The 17,888-nt window shown below is 49.8% G+C and overlaps 1 protein-coding gene across 1 annotated transcript in view; it reads left to right on the forward strand.

Annotated features, from left to right (window-relative positions):
• Positions 1 to 6,983: 6,983 nt before the first annotated feature.
• WWTR1 (WW domain containing transcription regulator 1) overlaps positions 6,984 to 17,888 on the forward strand; it is a 194,027-nt gene continuing 183,122 nt past the window's right edge. Inside the window, exon 1 of the mRNA XM_086944088.1 lies at positions 6,984 to 8,068. Coding sequence (XP_086800214.1) covers positions 7,635 to 8,068 — 434 coding nt within the window. The 5' untranslated portion in view covers positions 6,984 to 7,634. The remainder of the gene's footprint in view (positions 8,069 to 17,888) is intronic.

Consider the following 17,888-nt stretch of genomic DNA (forward strand, 5'->3'; position numbering starts at 1 on the left):
ATGAAATTGGAGCACGCACTTGTCGGCCTGCAATCATACAAACATTGTGTTCTGTGGATCCCCAACTTATTTGCGGTGCAGTCCAATTCATAATTACTTTTGAGAAAAAGAGAGGAATCATGATAAAGTCTTTATTGAAAACACAAACTCGTATACATAGCATGATGTTTTCCATAATTCAATCACAGCATTCTTTAAAAGAATAATTTTTTTACAGATCTCATGACTTATCACCAGCATATTTGTGGCTTATTGTTCATTTTCAGATTTTTTTTTCTCTTTCATTCAGGTATTGCATATTTTTGTAATGGTTTTTATTAACTATACAATAAAGTGTATTATTTATTCGGTCCCTAATCAAGGTACCACACAATTCATTTAAAGACTTCAATAATCTGACAGTTATATCAAAACAAAAATTCTAATACACATTTAAAAACATTTCCTATTGTACATATTATATCTGAACTACACGAGAAGTCTACTCAATACCAGTGTTGTATCACATATGCATTCACTAATGAAAAAAATCAATTAAAATCAAACATTTGCAAAATAGTTCAACAGTAAAAAAATTTTTTAATAAAGATATTAGAAAAATTTGATAGGGAGGCCCTATTGTACAGTAGAGAAAGATACTGTTACAGAGTCTGATCTGCGCCTCTCGAGGCCGGGTCACCCCCTTGCCCCCTCACCTGCTCGCCTACTGTCCATGCCTGCCTGCCGCCTCGCCTGCTGTCCCTGCCTGCCGATTCCGTCGCCCCCTGCACCCCCGAGCGGCCCAGCCACAGCGCTCGCCACTTTTTCCCGCCGCTGGCCCCCTGCGGCCCCGCCCACCACCGGCCCATTGGCCCAGCCCAGCAGACCCGCCCTCCCGTCCCCCTTCTTATGACGACATCTGAGCGACCGCGCAGCGGACGCGCGCAGCGGGAGCACCGATTGAGCGCCGAAGGTGCGCCAAAGGTAAGCCCGTCTGCGCCCGTCCGCGCCTGGACCGCGCCCAGCGCCAGGACCCCTGGCCCCCGCAGACCCCAGCCAACTCGCCGGACGTACGACGCCGCCACCCTCAGCGCACTCAACACCGGCCGAATCCCGGGATGCTACCGAGCCACCCCGAGACGAACCCACGAACCCTTCAGCTGTCACGCCTGCAAGTTCTCCTGCATCCGGACCTGCCCCGCACCTGCACCCGCCAAGCCGATCACCAGCAGCAACCACCTCAAGTGCATCCTACTCAACACCCGCTCCGTCCACAGACACATCATCGAACTCTGGAACCTCCTCGACACCACAGATCCTGACGTCGCCTTCCTCACGGAAACCTGGATGAACGACTCCTCAGCGCCCGACATCGCCATCGCCATACCAAAGGGCTACAAGATCACCCGAAGAGACCGAGGCAACCAGACGGGAGGAGGCATCGCCATCATCTACAGGGACACCATCCGCATCACGACCAACACCGACGACACCCTGACGACCGCCGAACACCTGCACTTCCAGATCCACACGGACCCCAGGACCACCCTCAGAGGCACCCTCATCTACCAACCCCCGGGACCACGCACACAATTCAGCGAAGACATCGCCGACTTCATCAGCCCGCTCGCCCTCCCTTCCGCTGACTACATCCTCCTGGGGGACATCAACTTCCACCTGGAGAACAACAACGATCGTAACACCACCACCCTGCTTGACAACCTCGCCAACCTCGGACTCAAGCAGCTGGTGAACACCCCCACCCACCTCGCCGGACACACACTCGACGCGGTCTTCTCATCCAGCAAGGACATCGTCTTCAGCCACGCCACCGGACTCCACTGGACGGACCACAGCTGCGTCCACTTCACTTTCAGAAGATCCACGATCCACCACCACCAGCAACAGGTTGCTCGAAGAAACTGGAACAAGATCACAGCAGACCAGCTCGCCGCTTCCCTGAGCCAGCACCCTCCCGCCAGCTCAGCGAACCCCAGCCAGGCCGCCGACAACCTCACAAAGTGGATCAGCAACTGCGCAGACGACCTCGCCCCTCTGAGGACCCCGCCTAGCAGACCCGCCAGCAAGAAGGCCCCATGGTTCACCGACGAACTCAAGAGCTCCAAGAAGAACTGCCGAGCCCTCGAGAAAGCCTGGAGAAGGGAGCCAACACTGGACAACATGACCACCCTCAAGCTCGCCACCCGGAAGCACCCTCAACTGATCCGCGCCACCAAGAAAACAGCATTCAAGGACCGGCTGAACAACAACGCACACAACTGCAAGGAACTTTTCAACATCGTGAAAGAGCTCTCCAACCCCAACGCCGGAAACAACGACATCACCCCGTCGCAAGACCTCTGCAACTCCCTCGCCTCCTACTTCCACAACAAGATCGCGGACATACACAACAGCTTCAGCCCACAAACAACGCTCCCAAGGACCCCCACCACCACCCTCAGCGCCTGGACCCAGATCAACACAGAAGACACCATCTGCACGATGAACTCTATCCACTCCGGATCCCCGACCGACCCGTGCCCCCACCACGTCTTCAACATGGCCGACGCTGTCATCGCACCCCACCTGCGGGACATCATCAACTCCTCCTTCGACACCGCCACCTTCCCGGAGAGCTGGAAGCACGCCGAACTCAGCGCTCTACTAAAGAAACCTACAGCGGACCCCACCGAACTCAAGAATTACCGCCCCATCTCGCTCCTCCCGTTCCCAGCCAAAGTCATCGAGAAGACCGTCAACAAGCAGCTGGCCGCCTTCCTCGAGACGAATGGATCCCTCGACCCCTCTCAGTCTGGCTTCCGAGCCAACCACAGCACCGAGACCGCCCTCATCGCTGCCACCGATGACATCCGAGCCCTGCTGGACAACGGTGAAACAGCGGCCCTCATCCTCCTAGACCTCTCCGCGGCGTTCGACACTGTCTGCCACCGCACCCTAGTGCAGCGCCTCAGCAACATCGGAATCCAGGAAAAGGCACTGGAGTGGATCATCTCCTTCCTCGCTGGAAGGACACAGAGAGTCCGCCTACCACCGTTCAGATCTGCAGCCACGGAAGTCATCTGCGGCGTTCCCCAGGGCTCCTCTCTCAGCCCCACCCTCTTCAACGTCTACATGAGCCCCCTTGCGGCCATCGCACGCCAACACAACCTCAACATCATCTCCTACGCCGACGACACCCAGCTGATCCTCTCCCTGACCAACGACCCCGCCGCCGCCAGAACCAACCTCCACGAAGGGATGAAAGACGTAGCCGAGTGGATGACGACCAGCCGCCTGAAACTGAACTCAAACAAGACGGAAGTCCTCATCCTGGGCTCCTCGCCCTCCGCCTGGGACGACTCCTGGTGGCCCCCCGCCCTGGGCACCGCACCCAAACCGACAGACCACGCACGCAACCTGGGCTTCATCCTGGACTCCTCCCTCTCCATGACCAGACAAGTCAACACCGTCTCCGCGTCCTGTTTTAACATCCTGCGCATGTTACGGAAGATCTTCCGGTGGATCCCCACCGAGACCAGGAAGACGGTCACCCAGGCCCTCGTCACCAGCCGACTGGACTACGGCAACGCCCTCTACGCCGGAACCACCGCCAAGCTCCAGAAGAGACTCCAGCGGATCCAGAACGCCTCAGCCAGACTCATCCTCGACATCCCCCGAAGCAGCCACATCTCCGGACATCTGAGAGACCTGCACTGGCTCCCCGTCAACAAGAGAGTCACCTTCCGCCTCCTCACCCACACACACAAAGCTCTACACGACCAAGGCCCGAGCTACCTCAACAACCGCCTCAACTTCTACGCTCCCAAACGCCACCTCCGATCGACCTACCACGCCCTCGCCGCCGTCCCCCGCATCCGAAGAGCGACAACAGGAGGAAGGTCCTTCTACCTGGCCGCCAAGACCTGGAACACCCTCCCTCCCGACCTTCGCCTGACCCAAGACCACCTCTCCTTCAGGAAGAAACTCAAGACCTGGCTGTTCGAGCAGTAGCGGCACCCCCCCCCCCCCCTAGCGCCTTGAGACCCTCCGGGTAAGTAGTGCGCTCTATAAATGCCTTGATTGATTGATTGATTGATCCAACTGATTACGTAGAAATCATACCTTTGTTGCTGTCCATCATTATTTTTTCAGCATCTTTTCTCATGGTTAGATTCAGTAATAAAAACAGTGTCAACTTGTTTCGGTGGTCTTGGCACTTTAAGCCCCACCTTCCTCAGGACCAAAAAGTTTCTAGTTTACCAGATGGAGAGATATTATCACATAGCTTTATTATCACCTCCTATGACTAGCTAAGTTCTGCACATAGAAATTCAATTTTGACTAAGTGCTGCCTTAACCAGTCAGCAGGCAACTGCTGGAGAATGGAACACCACAGCAACCTTCCGTAATGAAACACAGAGCACATAGGATGCTTTTGAGCCATAACAATGCTGCAAAGGCATGTAAATACATGATAACGCTTTGCAAGAGCAAAAAGAGTAAGGAAGTGTCAGGATGTAAAGGGAAGTGCGTCCCAATGCCTCTGTGGTAGCTCAGTGAGCAGATTTTATGGGCTTCCAGGAAAAGTGTAATGGTCATGCTAAATACACCTTCTGCCTCAGACTTCAGGTGGGTGAATGCAGCAGATGGCCCTTTCCCCAGTGGCATAAAAGTGCCGACGCTTGAGCTTTTATGCAAAATGTGGACTACCTGAGATGAAACAAAAACAATCATTAAAGCCTGCCTCTTGAGCCATACCCTAACAAAACTGTCACTGTTACTGTGCTTTTATAGACATGCCAGGAGAGGTGTGGAGAACAACAGCATGGGAGAAGGGTGTTTGGAGAGGGGAAAGCAGCACACAAGGGAGAGAGCAAGAAAACACATGCACTCTCATAGACTGCTGAATGACAAAGAATAAAGTAGCCCCTAAATGTGAGCATGAGTGTACACGACAGCTAATAAAAAGGAAGTAATTAGGGTATGCTCCAGAGAAAGGAAAAACACAGGAAGACGAAGGGTAGACATTGAAAAAGAAGAAAGCAAATGAGATTGACAATAAAGCCATAGATAAACAATGGGTGGGCTGTAAGCCCACTGAAAGTTCACAATTGTTTTTTCAAACCCGGACAGCTTGAGCTGCCTTGGTAGGCGAGACTTAAAAAGAGATGGTGAGCAGGACTATGATTGCTCATAGCTGGTTGGCAAATAAAAACAAACATTTTCAATGCAATCGGTCTGGCCTTGGGAACCTTATATGTATTTAGCTATGCAGCACATTAGCCTGGGAGCTGAAACATCTACTGTTCCTTAACATGGAGGGAAAGTAAGCACTAAAATGCGTGACATGGCAGGTATGGGAGTATATTTAGAGAAATATTGCCTTTCAGCTGGAAATGGTATAGTCCAAAGCTCTGTTTTTAATATAAAATCAGGGCCTTCGGTGGTCATATCACTGAAAATATAAGATTTGAAAAAAATATTATTGTCTGCGGGTGCTTGTGGAAGACAATTTCTATGGACTGAAATCTAGAGAATGCTAAAGTGATTCTGGTATTGTACTGACCTTTGCTGGTCGTTTTCTATCAAGAAAGTTAAATAGAGCAGTTGCCAGATAATAAAAAAAATGAAAGTCCCTCAGCAGACAGCAATTCTGGCATTTTACTGACCTCTACTGGTCATTTTATATCAAGACAGTTAAATTGAGGCAACTGAACAGAAAAAAAAGTCCCTAAGCGGAAGCAGACAAGTCCTAGGGCTGATCTCCAGAGCCCATAAAGTACATACACATTCAAGTATGTACTAAAGTATATACAAGAGGTCTCAAATGCTCTACCTAAAAAAATCTAGGTTTTCCATGCCAGAGCACACACTAAGGGTATGCAGGCGCTTAACACAGGTCCCGAATCCCCCGCGATACAAGGGGCCCCCCAGCTGCAGGGGGCCGCCTCAGCACAGTACTCAGGTCTGAGCACTCCGGATAAAATCCGGAGCAGTGGCCCCTCCGTGTACATTGCAGGGGGCCCCTTAAACTTTGTTACACCACTGAAAGGATGTCCATACAAAGTCACCCCGAGGGTGACATGGACATGCAGGGTTGCTTCTTCTCAATCTCCGAGGTTCTTTTTCATCACTTCTTTCTCCCTTTGTCAATGTTTTGCTATCTTTTCTTCTCCCTTCTGTCACCCTTTTCTGCCTTTCTCACCTTTGCTCAGGTTCAGAGCCTGATGAAGACAAATAAGTTCCGGTCTACAAAAATGAGTGCCGGTGCAAACAGCAGCAACCACCGCCACAAATTAAGGGCCGATACCAAGTTGCTCATGATATGCATGCGAGATGACTTTTAGTGGTAGAAGGAAAGGCCGTGGTCTAACACAGGGGCCGCTTTCTGTACATAAAATCTAAAGTGGGCGTGCGTGAGTGAATATTTGCAAGTTAATGGAACCAAAGTATCAGCTTTTAGTAAACGTGCAGAAAGGTGACCGCCAGGCCTTCAAATGAGGGCACTTGAGGCTTGCGAGTCCACACCTGCGGCACGCAGCCAAGGCCTGGGAGTGTCAGTGATACTCGCGGCCCCCCCATCTCGCTCTTGTGTTTGTGCGACAGCCCGGGCAGAGCTTGTTTCTAGTGCACAGAAATCGGACACTGCGGGCCTAGGGGCACGGGGGCGCCCTCCGCCTCCTCAGCTTTCAGTGCCGACGTCACTGAGCCGCAGTTTCTGATTAAGACCTTCCCCCCCCCCCCGTGTAAATCAGAGCTGGGCCCACAGCCTGGGGCGGGCCGGGGAGGAGGAACGCGCTCTTCAAAACACTCGCAAAGTTGCGCACAAGTGCTCCCGCCCCCGGGCCCTCAGGTTCCAGGTCTGCCCCTTCAGCCCAGCCGCCTGTGAGGGGCGGGATCGCGGGGGCGGACAGGGGGCAGGCAGACAGTAAGTCTGGTTCTCCCCTCACCCCTCCTGTCCCAGGCGCAGCTCATGAATATACAAGAGAGGCCAACTTTCTGCCAAAGAGCGGCGCCCTAGCGCTCTGCCCTCCCCTTCCTGTGGACTGGCTGCCTGCTTCCCGAAGTTTGCTCGGGGCAGAACTGGGATGCGGTAGGAGCCCGTCCGGGACAGTGGGAGCGGCAGAACCTTCCCCGGTGACGTCACGCGGCAGAACGCTGGCCGTGCGGGATCCGGACCTTGTACCGTGCGGGACAGAACCGTCCCGGGTGCGCGGTCAACGTTCAGAACAACCACAGGTCGGGTCCGAAAAACGACCACTGCGCGGGTCATAACTGTTCCTGTCTTCTGAAGTATTTTTAGTTTACATTTGTTTTTGTACTTTATCGAACTTTTGCAGACTTTTGTTGTCTTTCTTGGAACTTCTGCCAGTGCTTTCCTATGTGGATCTGAACTTCCCTTGTCGCGGAGAGTTTCACTGTGTATGCCACAACTTTCCCTGGCAAGGCACAGTGCGGATCTGAACTGTGTTGTGTGTCCGCAGCACTGCAGTGTGGCTTGGTCTGGGCATTTATTGGCCGTCTGAGGTTTCTCGCGTGGATCTGAACTTCCAGCAGAGTTTGTTTGGAAACTATTATTTTTGTGGGGGTCCGACTCCAGTTAGGCACCGCAGGACAATCCCTTCTGGTTGTGCACGGCCTCCCTCGGGCTGAAGATGAACCAGGCCCCCGGTGTGCCCCCTCCGGGGCAGCAGGTGATTCACGTCACGCAGGACCTGGACACGGACCTCGAGGCGCTCTTCAACTCCGTGATGAACCCCAAGCCCAGTTCGTGGAGGAAGAAGATCCTGCCTGAGTCGTTCTTCATGGAGCCGGACTCGGGCTCCCACTCCAGGCAGTCCAGCACAGACTCGGGGGGCCTGCCCCAGGTGCCTCGAGGCCTGCCCCCGGGCCTGGTGCAGCACGTCCGCTCGCACTCCTCCCCGGCCTCGTTGCAGCTGGGGGGCGCCGGGGGCCCGGCCTCGGCCGCCCCGCCGCAGCAGCAGCACGCGCATCTCCGCCAGCAGAGCTACGACGTGACGGACGAGCTGCCCCTGCCCCCCGGCTGGGAGATGGCCATCACCCACACCGGCCAGCGCTACTTCCTCAAGTAAGTGGACCGTGACAGCTGGGGTCAGAGCGGGGGTTGGGGGTCAGAGGAAGGGAAGGTGCAGCCGAACATTGACCTTCGAACTCCCGGTGCTGAGTCTGCGTCGGAAGCACCTTGAGGCGTAAAGTGCACGCACAGGTCAAAGATGCGCCATGACGTCAGGGGAGAAGTGTAGCCCCCGGCAGAGGTCGGAGTGGGGTCAGGGAGCAAGGCCGGGGCAGGTGATCGCCCCCTGTAGAGTCTAGAAGTAATTTCTCTGGTAAGTGTGGAATGGTCGCTTGTGGTAGAGGTACACTTTGAAAACACCAACCCCTCCGAAAATACATTTTCTCAAGAGACCAGGCCCTGCCCACTCATGGGTAGGAAATATATGATTATTTTCCCTTCCCAACCCCTCACAGGGAAGGAGTTCTGACAGTGAGGCCTAGTGGTAGGTGGGGTGACAGCCACGCACTCTTGCCTTTTGCCACTTATACTTCTTCCCGTAAATACTGCCCCTCATCCTCGTGGTTAAGCTGCAGTATATAGTTTGACGATGGGGGCGCTGGTATCCGAAGCTGGGACTGCTAACCCACTCTACCAGTGCCCAGAGATGCGTGTTGTGGAGGTTATCTCAAAGGAAAGCTTGTTGTCCATGTCACGCACTGCCCCAAGAGATGATTCTGAGTTAATTGAAAATTAACATCCTGGGACAGAGGTACACACAGTAGCGGGCAGTAGTACACTTTTAGGCCTAGTGACAATTGTACTTAGTGTGCAGAGATGTATCCCTCCGCGCGTGAGTGCCAGCTGACAGCCTCCAGGCAGACAATCTCGACAGCTCTGGGGTTCGAGGCAGAAGTAATTTACGATAGCTAAGGGGGAGACTTATTCATGAGATGCGTTGGGCCTGAAAACATATATTGGGGAGGGGCAGCCGCATATCCCAGAGAGAACTCTACCGAGTGTTTAGGGGGGTATTTCGAGTCCCCTGGACCTGTCTTTAGCCTATCATATAAAGTGAAAATGTTACTTTTGTACTTGCTAACCAGGCCTCCGTGCGGATGGGACACAGCCCATGTCTGCAGGTGGGACAGATTGTCTCATACAGATGCTGAAGGGACACACGCAGGTAACCTCTGGCATCCACAATCGGTAGACAATGTACCACATGCTGACCTGAGATGTGTCCTGGGCAAGTCAAGTCAAGTCAAATAATTTATATAGCGCGCTACATACCCAGAGGGTCTCAAGGCGCTTGAAGAAGGGTGGGGAATTACTTGTCGAATATCCAGGTTTTAAGTTGCTTTCTGAATGCTAGGTGGTTCTGAGTGAGGCGAAGGTGAATGGGAAGTGAGTTCCAGGTTTTAGCCGCCAGGTAGGAGAAGGATCCTTAAGCTTCTTGACATATGATCGAAGTCGCCCGTACTGCAGTACGCCAATTGTTCACCCCAGTTGGGTATAATTCCTCAAATAGATGTCCAGGGACAATATAAGGATACAGCCTTGGAAGCAATTTGGTCTCTTTAAGAATGGGAGAATATTGTTGCCTTCTCCAACCTGAGAAGTGATTGTGTATGGCCTGGCATGTTGTGGACAGGCATGTTGAGAAAAGCATAAACCTCAGTGCCCTGTGATACCAAGTTCATTCTTTTGCTTTCTCTCACCCTCATTGGGGCACACCAGTAGGTGAGGGAAGCACTGACACAGACAACCAAATAGTGTGATAAAGGCCGCTTTATTGGAATCAGGTGCACCTACAACAATGTCCCACCTGGCCTGTGCCGAACAAAACTACTTTTCACTAAATAACAACTGCCTGACAGCCCCCCACCCCCACCCCTAAAGTTAACCCCAACATTGCAACTGCAAATACAACACATCCGCTCAGCAACCTACCCCTCGACTGAATGCCACAGTGACCTCCATGACCTACCCCCGCCTACCATACAGTCCCAGGCCTCCAGCAAAACCACCCTACCTCCTTAGGAAAGCGCCCCCAGTAACCGCACCTGTTCCAGCGACACCACAACTGTAAAACCCTAACCAGTGCACCATCGACCAACAAAACCCCTCATAACCAGGACCAACCCCGCCACCCCAGAACCAGATGGAATATTCTTAGGGAGTGTGGGAGGGACCACGAAACTGCCTACGGACCCCTGGCTGCTATTCACGAAACAAAGTTACCCTTGTCAGTAAGTGCCACATGTTACTTGACGCTTTCACTTTCGGTTGATTTGATTTCTTTTGGGCTATTCACAAAATCCAAGGGTATAGGGTGGATTTACACACCATCACCCCCAGGAAAAGGCGGTGAAGCCATATTTACAAGTGTAAGTTACTTCCATAAAGAAACTATAGTAAGTCCAGCACCTCACATGCCCAGCTAATGGTACAGCAAGACCTCCCATAGAAACTTATGCAGGTGGGGACTTAAATACAACCCTATAGAGAATAATGTTACATTAAATTATTTAAAATAGCTAAAAAGATAGAAAAATATAATTCCATGCTACATCAACCTAAAAATAAGGCATTTATATATAATTATAAAATATTGTATCCGGTTTTGAAAATAAACATTGATGTAAAACTTATTTTCATTGAAATATAATTCAATTACTTTTAATATTCGATATATCTCTTCAAATAGTAATGCATTTATATCTATATCTCGTTTTTTTACTTTGAGTGAGAATTTCGTTTCTCTTGTAGGGTGTTGCATCAGCAGTGTTTGGTTATGTGTGGGGCTTGAATTAGCTCTGAGTTGGAGTAATTAGCTACTCTCTTTGGGGACCTCTTTGACTGTTGTCACTTAGAAAGAGCAGTTTGTGAATAGGAATGGGCTTACTCTTTTGTGGGTGGGTGGACGTCCGTCTGTAAACCCCCTCCCTAATACTTTCTTTACTTCTTTCTTATCCACTCCCTTTAGTTGTAAGCATCCCACATTTTACAGCCACTTCCATATTCACTATTAAAACCTAACCTTACAGTTATGGAGGCCCCGCAGTCGAGGCGGACATCTCTGCACAGAAAAGGATGAGAGGTGCAGGTGTGACCTCACACATACGTTTGTGAGTAGTATTTTGTGGTATGTTATTAGTAATCCTGCTAACGTACAACAAAATGCCGTTTATGAATTAGCCCGCTCTCTTTATGTTCCTCTTATCCCTTTGATAGCCTTCAATTGGCACTTTTTTGAGAGGCAGAGATCGTTGTAAGTGGTCATACCCCCACACCCTCGTAGCAGTACTTTGGGGCGGTCAGAGGCCAATTCTTTGAGGAGAGAGTTGGGGAAAAGTGTGTGACTTGAACAAGAAGTGAGGTCAGATTTCTGAGCGTGCATCACAAGCCCCTGGAGATGGGGTTCACCAACGTAAGCCCCCGCTAGACAGGTAAGCGCCCAGTGCTGGGGTAGGGCCGAGTTATGGGACAGGATCTGGAGTCTTGGACTATGGGCAGTAACCCCTGTTTATCTTGGCCCAGAGATGCTTCCTCCAGGGCCCAGTTCTTGACGAAGCGCAGCGTTACTTGAGGTGCAAGGCTGTGGCGAAGAGTCTGAGGTCCCCAGAATCACCCGTTTGGTCAAGTGTGGGAGGAAAACTCAGTTATTGGTGATTGTTATTGATGCCAGACTGATTAAAGAGGTCTGGTTGTTTTTCTTTCTTTACACTGTGCGTCCCCTTTAAGAGCCTTTCTGCAAGGATACCCTCCTCCCGGGTAGACCAGCGGCTTGAGCGCCTCTAGTAGAGTGTAACCAGCAGAACGATTTGACGTCACTGCTTGCAAATAAATTGTCTTAGAATTCTTGGACCCTGAAAGGACATTAAGCGCTGGTGGCGTCATCGTTTGTCTCTTTGCTTTGGGTTCCTGCCTAAAAGTAATGTCAGCAGCCAGGTAGCAGGTTTTGGTAAGGAAATGCCTTTTGAATGGTACATTTTAGTTTCACTAGCCGTGCCCTCCAATAGCCAATGGGCTATATTTGAAGTATGGAAATATTAAAGGTCATAAACAGATTTTTGCTTACATCTTCTGTGACTAACAATTGACAGAATATATTGGAGGGCCCCGGAAAAAGTGTAAACGCAGTCAGCTACATTTTTCAGTACATTTGCTGTTTTTCACGCTCAGAGACAAAATATATAAAGTTCCCAATTGCAGTTCTCACCTAAAACAGTGCTATTTCTTATTCAAGCCATTCCAACTGTCCGGTGAATCCTCGCAGAAGATTGGCTCCATCATACCCTCGACAAGGGTGACTGGGCTCATCAGAGAGCAGGTTGTAGAACATATCCGCACAAGAACCTGGTTTCCTTGGTAGTGCGATGCTCATACATCTGTACAGGTTGGGGGCAGTATAGACTGGTATGCTTGCTAAACCGATCTACCCAGTTGGATAAAACATGTTATTGGAATTATTGAGATTAAGATATCTCAAACTACCCACGACTTCCCAGCCTCTTCCAAGCATGCTGTAGGGGACCCCCTCCCACCTGTTTGTTTATATTAAGCATCAGTGTGTTGCTCCAGCCCTCTTGCCCTGCAGGGAAAAACGTTTTTTTTAGTGTCAGGAATACTGTTAATGGCTCGAGCAGGATGCTATACTGTTTTTCACAGTCATTGCATATAGGTCACTCTGCAGGGAACGATATATTTTTTGTTAGCCCAACTTGATGCACGTGTGATGTTTTATAGGGTGGAGTGACAGACTGATTGGATGCCATTTTCCATGTTGAGCTATGTCCAGTGTACTCACATGGGCTGTGTGGTGCTAGCAGAGACTTTTTGCCTTCTAGGACTATTAGAAAAGAAGACCTGGCATCACCCGTAGCTCAGCTTTTGGTGATATTCCAGTGCAGATGGAGGCCCAGTGACTTAACTAACTTTTGAATGCACCAACATGTTTTTAAATATATTTAAGTCTCCCACAGTGTTCCTGCATCATGGGGATTAGGGTGCATTCCACTACCGTATTTTCCGGCGTATAAGACGACTTTTTAACCCCGTAAAATTTTCTGGAAAGTCGGGGTCGTCTTATACGCCGGGTACCAAATTTTATGGTATGTTTTCATGCGCTTTTTCATAGCGAGGACTTCACTCGAAGGTGTCAGACCGCTTCACAATAGGAAATAACAAGAAATAACACACCTTATGTTAAAAAAATACAGCCACCGGCACTGGCAACGTCCACACCCAGCCCCCGCGCCATGAATTGTGCAAGTATCGAAAGCGAGCGTTTTTTTTCATAGTGAGGACTTCACTCGAAGGTGTCAGACCGCTTCACAATAGGAAATACCGTATGTAACAAGAAACAACACACCTTATGTTAAAAAATACAGCCACCGGCCCTGGCAACGTCCACACCCAGGCCCCGCGCCATGAAGTATCGAAAGCGAGCGTTTTTTTCATAGCGAGGACTTCACTCGAAGGTGTCAAACCGCTTCACAAGCGAGCAAATGGCGCCATGAGTCTTACCTCGAATGCCGCTGCCGCTGTACACGCGCCTCCAACCGCTTGCACATCCCCAGGCAGACGAGGCAGCAGGACGAGGCAGCAGGACGTCCGAAATACGGTATATGGTAACGGGCAGCCAGCGCCGAAGATGGCAGCGCCCGGTGTGTTGACACGTTCGGCACGTTTGGCACGTTTTGGCACGCGCCCCTCTCTCCTTGACATGGGCGTGGGCATAGAAAGGGGACTGTAGAATGTTCCCGAATGTCCCGAAGGCAGTAGAGCACTTGCCGTGATTGGCTGGTTGTTGCGAAGAGGAAAGGCAGTCTGGTGAGCAGATACCGTATTTTCCGTACCGTACGTGTGGTGTTGAAGACAGTCTCTGCACCTGTTCATACTGTACAGCACCAGTACATCCAGTGCAAATGGCTGACAGTCAAGAACCCGGCAAGGCTCTAGCAGCACATCTAGTGCAAATGGCAGACAGTGAAGAACCCGGCAAGGCTCCAGCAGCGCATCCAGTGCAAATGGCTGGCAGTCAAGAACCCATCAAGGCTCCAGCAGTGGCAAGAAGAAGGAAATATGAAGCCAGTTACAAACTTAAAGTTGTGGATTTTGCCACTGAACATAATAACTGTGCTGCTGCAAGGCAATATGGAGTGACAGAAAAGATGGTTCGGGCCTGGAGAGCAAATGAGAAAGCATTACGGAGTATGCCAAGGGGCAAGTGTGCATTAAGAAGAGGCACCCCACATTGGCCAGAACTCGAAAAGCATGTAGCAGACATGGTGGTCGAGCATCGGCAAAGCGGTTATGTCGTGACCCGAAATAAAATCCGATTGGTTGCACTTCAGTGGGCCAAATCTAACCCAGATCTCAGCAACAGATTTAAGGCCACTGTCTCCTGGTGTACCAGATTCTTGGGAAGGCATAATCTGGTATTGCGGCAAAAGACAAAAATTGCCCAAAAATTACCTGCGGATCTTGATGCCAAAATGCATAGCTTCCATCGCTACGTTATTAGGCTGCGCAATGAACATGGCTATGCGCTAAGTAGCATCGGAAATATGGATGAAACTCCAATGAATTTCGATATGATTGCCAACAAAACTGTCCATCAAAAAGGCGAAAAGACAATTTTAATAAAAACAACAGGACATGAGAAGTCCAGTTTCACAGTGGTACTAGCATGCACAGCTGATGGCGCAAAGCTGAGACCAATGGTTATTTTCAAAAGAAAAACAATGCCGAAACTCAAGTTCCCTGTTGGTTGTTTTGTGCATGTGAATGAGAAAGGATGGATGGATGAAGAAGGGGTAAAGCTATGGCTTGATAATGTATGGAGCAGGCGACCAGGTGGACTTCTACAAAGACGTAGTCTACTGGTGTGGGATATGTTCAGGGCTCATTTAACTCCAAGCACCAAGCAAAGGCTGGCAAGACTAAAAACAGATGCTGCAGTTATACCTGGAGGATTGACATCGTTGGTGCAGCCACTGGATGTGTGCCTAAACAAGCCATTTAAAGATCGCATCCGAGAACAGTGGAATGAGTGGATGGTTAGCGGTGAAAAAACATTCACAAAAGGAGGAAACATGCGTGCTCCACAGTTGGATGTTTTGTGCACCTTTGTTATAAAGGCCTGGAACGACATTGATGCAGAAACTGTAATAAAGTCTTTCAAGAAGTGTGGCATATCAAATTCATTAGATGGTATGGAGGACGACTATTTGTGGCAAGATGAAGAGGATGCCGAAGGAGAGACCACATCATCTGATACGGAATTGGTACCAGATCCATACGATGACTGCCTTACAGATGTACCACAAGATCTCATTGACTTACTTATGAGATCAGATGACGAAGAGGAGGATTTTGAAGGCTTTTAAAGGGAACTTTGTAAATCCTGTAGAAATCGCTTGGATTTATGGAAAGTTATGGAAAGTTTAATCCACTTGCACTGTTTCATGCACTAATTTATGTTTACCGTACCGTACCGTACATGTTTCTTGACAAACAGGTATATTCAGAAGTGACAGTTTTTCATATGGTTCTAAATAAAAATATTGCGAGTAAAGCAAGATTGTTTATACAACCAATTTGTTTGAGTTCAGTCTTTGAGTTTGTAAAATAAACGCTTAGGTAACACTGTCCACTGATTAAAGCCTTACTGCTCACCCACAGGGAGGAGGACTAGACTAATACGGTAAGTTCAAAATACCGGTACATTCTCGGAATGGCTATGCAGGACTGCGTTGGACTGCGCTGGAAGTGGGGGTCGTCTTATACGGCGAGTATAGCACAAAACCTAAATTTTTTCAAGCAAAGTAGGGGGTCGTCTTATACGCTGGGTCGTCTTATACGCCGGAAAATACGGTACTCATTTTCTCCACTGGCACATTAAACCGTACCAAACATAACTCCAAGGGTAAATTACAGAACGGTTAGCATTCTGGAAGAAACGTGGAAAGAACAACTTATAAGCAGAACATCATTTTGTACATCAATACTAAACTTCCCGGGGCAATTCAGGACAACGGTGCAAAGGAGACAATTTAGCGCAAAGGTGAATTTATACCGTCTAAATATATTTGTGTAATTCTCTATGCATTGACTGAAGTGCTGCTTAAGGTAAATACTAGGATTATCATTGGGCAAGCTGCAATATAGAGAAGACGCAATCTTGGTTTGTATAAAGGAAGACCCCACTTCTTTAAGAACAGGAGTTCTTGGTGGAAGCCCAGAAGAAATCTTGGCGTCAGCACAGCTTATTACCAAAACCCTGGCCCAAGTCAGCAAGTAAAACCTAATGGCGATCGCAACTTTAGAGCCTGCCCTATCACTCGCAGGAGTGTACCTGCAAACCAGAGGCACCACCTTCGACTGAACCCCACGAGACAGCAGTGAGAGGACCTAGCGATCGCCTCAGCAACAGCCATTCTCTAGGATGTGGACCACGAGAACATGTCCACTTGGAGAGCCAAATGGCAGCACCTTAAACCCAAGGAGATGGACAGTCACAGATCTGGGTTGAATCCATCATCGTTCTTCAGCTCACACTGCCACCCCAGTTCAGACACAGCTATATGCAAATCAGTCTTGACCCTGTGCCGCATGGGAACAGTCCAGCCCGAACTGCCAACACATGTCTTCCCTGGACTGGAAACAAGCATCCTGAGACTGGTTTCGGGCTAACAGCCCTCATCGGCCACGCTAGCTTGAATCCAGTGGCAAAGTGAGCAAGCTACCCACGTCTGGGCATACCCTGCCAACTTAGGGCGAACAAAGCAAACACAAAGAGATGATGGACGAAGCGCTGAAACTTTTCAGACACTCGCCCTCAGTCACAGATCTGGATTGAATCCATCATCGTTCTTTAGCTCACTCCGCCACCCCAGTTCAGACACAGGTATATGCAAATCAGTCTTGACCCTGTGTTCATAGGAACCGTTCAGCCCGAACTGCCAAGCCATGTCTTCCCTGGACCGGAAACAAGCATCCTGGGACTGGTTTCGGGCTAACAGCCATCATCAGCCAGGCTAGCTTGAATCCAGTGGCAAAATGAGCAAGGGACCCACATCTGGGCATACCCTGCCAACTTTGGCCCTGTGAGGACCACACCCACGTGTGCATGTCCCCACCAGGAAACTAGGAACTGGGCAAACACCTAAGTTCGCCTTTTATGTACGGTTCAACCACAGTACCCATCTATGCTTGGTTATGTTCTGGAGGGTGAGGCTGAGAAGCGAGTGACGCTTCAAGGGATCACCCACTCTGCCCATCAGCAGAAAAGAAACTGGAAATGCCAGTGTGCTCACGTGTCACGTTTACCACCAGACTTTTTGCAACTGCTGGTTTTTCCTGCTCCAACACACAAGTTTTGTCCAGCCCAGGTGTTCTCGGTGAAGAAAGCTCAGAGTGAAATGAGGACAGGGTGGCGCCTGGTGACTGCTGCTACGGGCAGGGCAGGTCGTGAAAACTAGGTTAGGAGTTTCACCCTGAGGACGGGCTCAGTGCTGCCCAACTATTAAAAGTCTGGCTTCCCAAAAACATGTTCATGCCCAGTTTCTATTTCACTGGTGCCCTCGTGTGACTCGACTGCATTTCATTGAAATACATTTAGCAATGTTCTAATAAGCAAATATCCTATTCTAAAAGATTTTTATTAATTGTGCAATAAAGTAAAGTAAAGTAAAGTGACTATCCTAAAAGGTCAAATTCAGCATCTCCCCCTACCCCCCAGGCTCTACGCTCCACAGTCCGCCACACCTACATGTTCTGCTGAGTAGATGCTCTAAAGTCCTGGCCTATGATGTTATTGTGAATGCAGCGTAAGCGTCTCGTGCAGTTAAAGTTTAGACACATTGAATCATCTTGTGATCTTGGG

This window comes from Lissotriton vulgaris, chromosome 11 (genome assembly GCF_964263255.1).
Source record: "Lissotriton vulgaris chromosome 11, aLisVul1.2, whole genome shotgun sequence".
In the NCBI taxonomy this organism is placed as follows: Eukaryota; Metazoa; Chordata; class Amphibia; order Caudata; family Salamandridae; genus Lissotriton; species Lissotriton vulgaris.